This window comes from Stomoxys calcitrans, chromosome 3 (assembly GCF_963082655.1).
Source record: "Stomoxys calcitrans chromosome 3, idStoCalc2.1, whole genome shotgun sequence".
Taxonomy (NCBI): Eukaryota; Metazoa; Arthropoda; class Insecta; order Diptera; family Muscidae; genus Stomoxys; species Stomoxys calcitrans.
Genome location: NC_081554.1, coordinates 28,220,445 through 28,226,521, shown reverse-complemented (window position 1 = coordinate 28,226,521; position 6,077 = coordinate 28,220,445). Strand labels below are relative to the sequence as shown.

The following is a 6,077-nucleotide window of genomic DNA, read 5'->3' as shown; positions in this document are numbered from 1 at the left end:
TATCGCAAATTGCTGTGGCATGTGGGAAGAGTGTGTAAGAGCTGTCAAATGTGACACCCAGTATTTTGGGACACTTGATGGTCGGAATCATTTCTCCTTCGACCATCCTAGTCAGCTCAGTATTCACCTCACACGTATTTGTAGTGAACATTGTGGCTGAAGATTTGGTGGCAGATATCTTCAGATTACTTGCAGCGAAATATGAGGCATGTTCGTTGAGGTAGGTCCAGTGCCACGAGAACCGTCCTATCACATGTCCTGGGCTGATAGAAGCCACGGCAAATGTGTGCGGTGATTGCTTGCAAAGCTGTTATTGTGCTATGCAGTCTTCGAAATCCATATTGATGCTCGGCGAATGGAAATTCGCTCGCTAGGACCACTCTGCCTATTTTACAGACATCGGGAACTAACTCATAGTTATCCCGTGCCGTTCTTAAGATCGGTGGTTCTGTTCGGCTCCAGAAACCCATCCATCTTCGGTCAGTTTCCATGAGATGTTACAACGATTGCTGATTTTTTCCATTTTGTTTTGGATTTAAGTTATCCGTATTTGCAATAAAATGCCTGGATGATAGATCTTTAAGAGCTCCTCAGATACACACGTCCAGAAACCCATATGACTCCTAACTCCTATAAACACAAGCTAAGCTTTGAGCTACCAGGGGCCTCCACAGGTTGCGTATAGTGGAATGCTTCATGCGGAGTAGCTGCAACTGCAGTCGCGGACAACATGCGGTATCGAGCGGAGAATCTCAATGTGAGGCCGGCTCTTGCTTAAATACTGACTGACTTTGATGCTTGATATGACAAAGAGAAATTTTGTTAAAATTACCTTTGTACAAAAAATTTTGTCAAAATTTTATTTATATGGGAAATTTGTCTAAATTCAATTCCTAGGGGATAATCAACATTTTTATTTTTGGGAAATGTTGCCCAAATTTGGTAATTTTGTCAAAATTTCGCTATTACGGAGATTTTTGTCAACATTTCATTTCTAAGGAAAATTTTTTCAAAATCTCATTTGTAAGGGAAATTTAGTCAAAATTTTATTTCTATGGCAAATTTGATCAAAATTTCATTTCTTAGGGACATTTTGTCAAAACTTCATTTCTAAGGGAAATTTTGTCAAAATTTCATTTTTATGGGAAATTTTATTAAAATTTCCTTTCAGTAGAAAATTTTGTCAAAATTGACAAAAATTTCAATTTTATGGGAAATTTTCTCGAAATCCCTATTCTATGGGATATTCTATCAAAATTTCCTTTCTATTAGAAATTTTGCAAAAATTTCACATAAATGGGAAATTTGTCAAAATTGTATTGCTAGGGAAAATTTAATCAACATTTTAAATTTTTTTGAGAAATTTTGTCAAAATTTAATTTCTAAGGGAAATTTGGTCAAAAAAGGGAAATTTTGTCGGGGACATTTTGTCAAAATTTTATACTTAGGAAATTTTTTTAAATTTCATTTCCGAGGGAAATTTTGTCAAAATTTAATTTCTGAGGGAAATTTCGTAAAAATTTCACACATCTACGAAAATTTCGACAAAATTTTATCTTTAAAGGCAAATTTTTAAGAATTCATTTCTATGGGAAATTTTGCCAAATTTTTTTCCCCACCTTTAAAAATAAACGTTTTTGCATCCAAAGGCCTATAACTGCCTTGTCATTTCATGCATATTTTAATTCACTTATCTTTCCTTTGCTTTACAGGAAACATTCTCATCCACCCTTCAACATACTCACCGGCCTTTTAATTGCATTTTATCTAATCCCAACCAACTATCCCCACTATGCCAGTGCCAATATAACGGTGGGTACACAACTTCTTCCGGCAGCCGCAGTTTCCAACGGTATATCCACAAATTTATTAACACCCTTGGAGCCCATTAATGGTACCAGTAATTTCCGCATCTATGGCAGTAAAAAAGGCAAAGACGACAAGCATTGGATGGATGGGCGAGGACTGAGTATGCAACATGTGAAATGTGTGCGAAAAGCTAGTTGTGAAAAATTGAAATTTTCCACATGTTTGGGTGCCAAATTGCCCTATGAATACACCAGTCTGGATTTGACCATATCGCATAGTCAAAAAGACATACAGGAGAGATTGAATAACAGCATGGCCCTGAAACATGTGCCCAAATGTTGGGCAGTGATACAGGTGAGGTGGCAAGCATTTTCATTTCAATTGAAGATTTAATAGTTTATTTTTAATTTTCTTCTAGCCTTTTTTATGCGCAGTTTTGGCTCCCAAATGTGAAAAAATCAATGGCGAAGATATGGTTTATTTGCCCTCTTTGGAAATGTGCCGCATAACCTTGGAACCCTGTCGCATACTGTACAATACCTCCTATTTTCCGGAATATTTGAAGTGCAATGAAACCCACTTTCCTTCCAAGTGCAACAATGATGTGCGAGAAATGAAATTCAACCTGACGGGCGAATGTTTGGATCCCTTAGTGCCCACAGAGTCCAGTGTTAGCTATCATGCTGGTGTGGAAGGCTGTGGGGTGCGATGTAAGGATCCTTTGTACACAGATGGCGAGCACAGGCAGATACACAAGTTAATAGCCTGGGGTGCCACATTATGTTTTTTGGCCAATCTATTTGTGGTGGCCACATTTATCATAGATTGGGAGAATGCTAGCAAATATCCGGCCTTGATAGTTTTTTACATAAACATGTGCTTTATGATTGCTTGCTTGGGGTAAGTAGGGGAAGCGGGTGATAATTGAAGACCGACAGTGACAAAAAATTTGTTTTTTTTTACAGTTGGCTGGCCCAGTTTACCCCTGACTCTCGTGATGATATAGTCTGCCGCAAGGATGGCACTTTGCGCCATTCAGAACCCACTGCCGGCGAGAATCTTTCCTGTGTTGTGGTTTTTGTCATAGTCTACTATTTCCTTATAGCCGCCATGGTTTGGTTTGTTTTTCTCACCTATGCTTGGCATTTAAGAGCTGTGGGCAATGTTCAAGATCGCATAGATAAAAAGGGGTCATATTTCCATTTGATAGCATGGTCTTTACCTTTGGTATTGACCATAACTACCTTGGCTTTGAGTGAAGTTGATGGCAACAGCATAGTGGGTATCTGTTTTGTGGGTTATCGTAATCATGCCATGAGGTCAGGCCTCCTATTGGGGCCCTTGTGCGGTGTTATACTGGTGGGAGGTTATTTCATTATAAGAGGCATGATTATGTTGTTTGGCTTAAAGCATTTTGCCAATGACATTAAATCAACCTCGGCCAGCAATAAAATCCATTTGATTATTGTCCGAATGGGTGTCTGCGCCCTGTTTACTTTGCTGTTTATTTTGGTGTCCATAGCCTGTCACTTCAATGAGTTTAGGAACTCACATGCCTGGTCGGATAGTCTAAAGGATTATGTCAAGTAAGTGAGGGTTTAAGTTCAGTAAAAAAAGTTTTCACATCATTTATACCTTTTTCTCTTTATAGCTGCTCGATTTTCGGCCGTTTCAACAACGAATATGTCCAATGTAAATTTGCCCAACGCCCTAGTGTTTCCATGCTACAGCTGCATTTGCTGTGCTTATTTGGTGCTGGCATTGTCATGTCCACTTGGTGCTGGACTCCCTCGTCTCTGGAGACCTGGAAACGTTATCTGAGAAAAAAGTGCGGGAAAGATGTCTCCGAGGAGGTGAAAATGCCCAAACACAAGGTAATAGCCCAGACCTGGGCCAAGCGCAAAGAGTTCGAAGATAAAGGCAGACTATCCATCACCCTATGCAATACGCACACCGATCCGGTGGGCTTGAATTTCGATGTCAACGATTTAAATTCCTCGGAAACCAATGATATAAGTTCCACCTGGGCCAACTATCTGCCACAGTTTGTAAAACGGCGAATGGCTTTGACAGGGGCGGCCACAACCACCAATAGCGCCAGTCAGGCAGCACATCGCAAGAATTCTTTGGATTCGGAAATTAGTTTTAGTGTGCGCCATGTTTCCGTAGAATCTCGCCGCAATTCGGTAGATTCTCAAGTTTCGGTAAAAATTCAGGAGATGAAAACCAAAGTAGCCCGTTCCCGAGGTGGCAGGCATCATCACCATGGCAAACATGCGACAGGAGGAGGCAAACGCTATCAAAAAGCCCGAGATTTTGGGGGCAATGTACGCAAGCATAACAGTGGTGGTGGTGGGGGTGGCGTGGGACGCAGAGAGAGCAGCACCTCCATAGAATCTCAAATCATAGCTCTGCAGAAGACCACCTATCCCAATGCCAGGCATAAAGTTGGACTTTTTACACAAAGCACCAAAAACCATAGTTCCAAAAGAAGACATGGCCATGGTACTTTAGATCCAGCTGACATAACCGAATTCTTAGCCAGAAATGGTCAGCTAATACTGCCCTTTCTGCAGAATCAAGGCATGACCACTTCATCTGATGATGATGAAAACTCCAAGGGTTCATTGAAAATACAAGGCTCACGCCTGGATGTGGTGCTCAAGCAAGACCTAAGCGATGAGGATACGGATGATAGTGATAATGGCAATCGCAAAGGCCCACAAATTGAGGAGATACACGATGATGATGATGACAAAAAGTCCAAAAGACATTCGGCCTATGAAGATTTGCTGTTGAAGCAGACTCAGAAATCTCATGATTCCAATCATAATCACAATCAATCACGTAATTCGACTAGAGCCTCTCGCCATTCACGCAAATCTCAACCCCTAAATTCCTCCCAACACAAACGCTCATTGAAGAGAAAACCCGAAAACTCTTCCCATGCGAATAGACGCAAATCCACCAATTCCAAAATATTTGAAATGGACTTTTTGAATACCTCAGACTTGAATTTGCAATTAAAACGCGAGCTAACCTTTGGTGGGCATGGGGAAGATGATGACGATAGCGCCTCAGAAGACTCATTTTCTTCGGTCGATTTAGATCTACCGCTTAATGTGTTCCTACAAAATTCCATATCAGGCCATAGTAAGACCAGCTGTGATGTGGGCATACAGGCGGATGCCTTTGATTTATCAAATCGCACTTCTGCCGATGAAGATGATTTAAAGAAGTTTGTGCACAAACTTACCGACAACAATCAGTGTCGAAAGAGTCGTTACGAGGAGGATGCACTTGAAATGCAATCATTAATGGGCAAACACAAAGAAAACTCCTTGCTGATGAGTGAATCGGAAAAATTGAAAATGCTATTGCTGCCCTCCAAGTGACTGAGAGGGTCTACTCACACTATATATGTATGTATGTGATTGGTATTTTAAGTTTAAACATTTTTCGCAAGTAAGAAAGAAAGGGCTGGTTAAAAATTCAGCAATAGATTTGCGACTCACAGAAACTTTTCATAAGACATTCAGTTTAGAATGTATCCCAAATCTTCTAAAATGATTTTTTTTTAGTTTTAAATTTATTTAGTGGGACAAGTCTACTTAGAATTTACCGTATGGACATTTTTATACTTACGGATTTTCCTCAATGAGGAAGTTTTTGACAATCAGCACGACATTTCTCACAATTGTATTTAGTATTTTTAAAAAATACTTTTGTTTCATTTTTTCATCTGTAGCAATTACTAGATTTTATTTGGGCCAAAGAATAACAGCTCCTAAGGCCATGATTTATTATTTATTAAGTCTTCCAGTTAGCAGCTAACATCTTTTAATGATGTTTACACTTTAGTTGGTATTGTATCATAAACTTTTGTATTATTTTTGTATACATCTATCTCGAATACTTCACATTTTATTATAATAACTCCTCAAATACACACTTTTGTCTTTAACAAAATATAGTTTGTAAACTATATTCAAATCAAAGATTAAGCAATTGTAACAAAACTCAACACTATGCAACGCAAAACTTCACCAAAGTCAACTATTGTCAAACTCACCACCATAGAATGGTGAGTATACTAATTTTGTTGTTAATACGTCGAAATATTAATTTCCGAATACAAGATTAACCCTCTGAAGGTTATCCTTTGGTCTGTCTGTCTTGTAATCATGCATAGGTTAGGTTAGGCTAAAGGACACGCACTTGGTAACCGCTTCACTCGGAGACCTCCGGTACATTATGTTCGGCCTAGA

The 6,077-nt window shown here is 39.4% G+C and overlaps 1 protein-coding gene across 1 annotated transcript; it reads left to right on the top strand.

Moving 5' to 3' along the window:
• Positions 1-904: 904 nt before the first annotated feature.
• On the top strand, positions 905-5,740 carry LOC106089718 (protein smoothened; the record flags this gene model as incomplete). Its single annotated transcript, XM_059365775.1, has 5 exons — positions 905-942; positions 1,713-2,163; positions 2,228-2,709; positions 2,775-3,395; positions 3,461-5,740. Coding segments are annotated over 5 exons (3,336 nt in total), but the record flags the coding sequence as incomplete, so codon positions are not given.
• Positions 5,741-6,077: the final 337 nt, after the last annotated feature.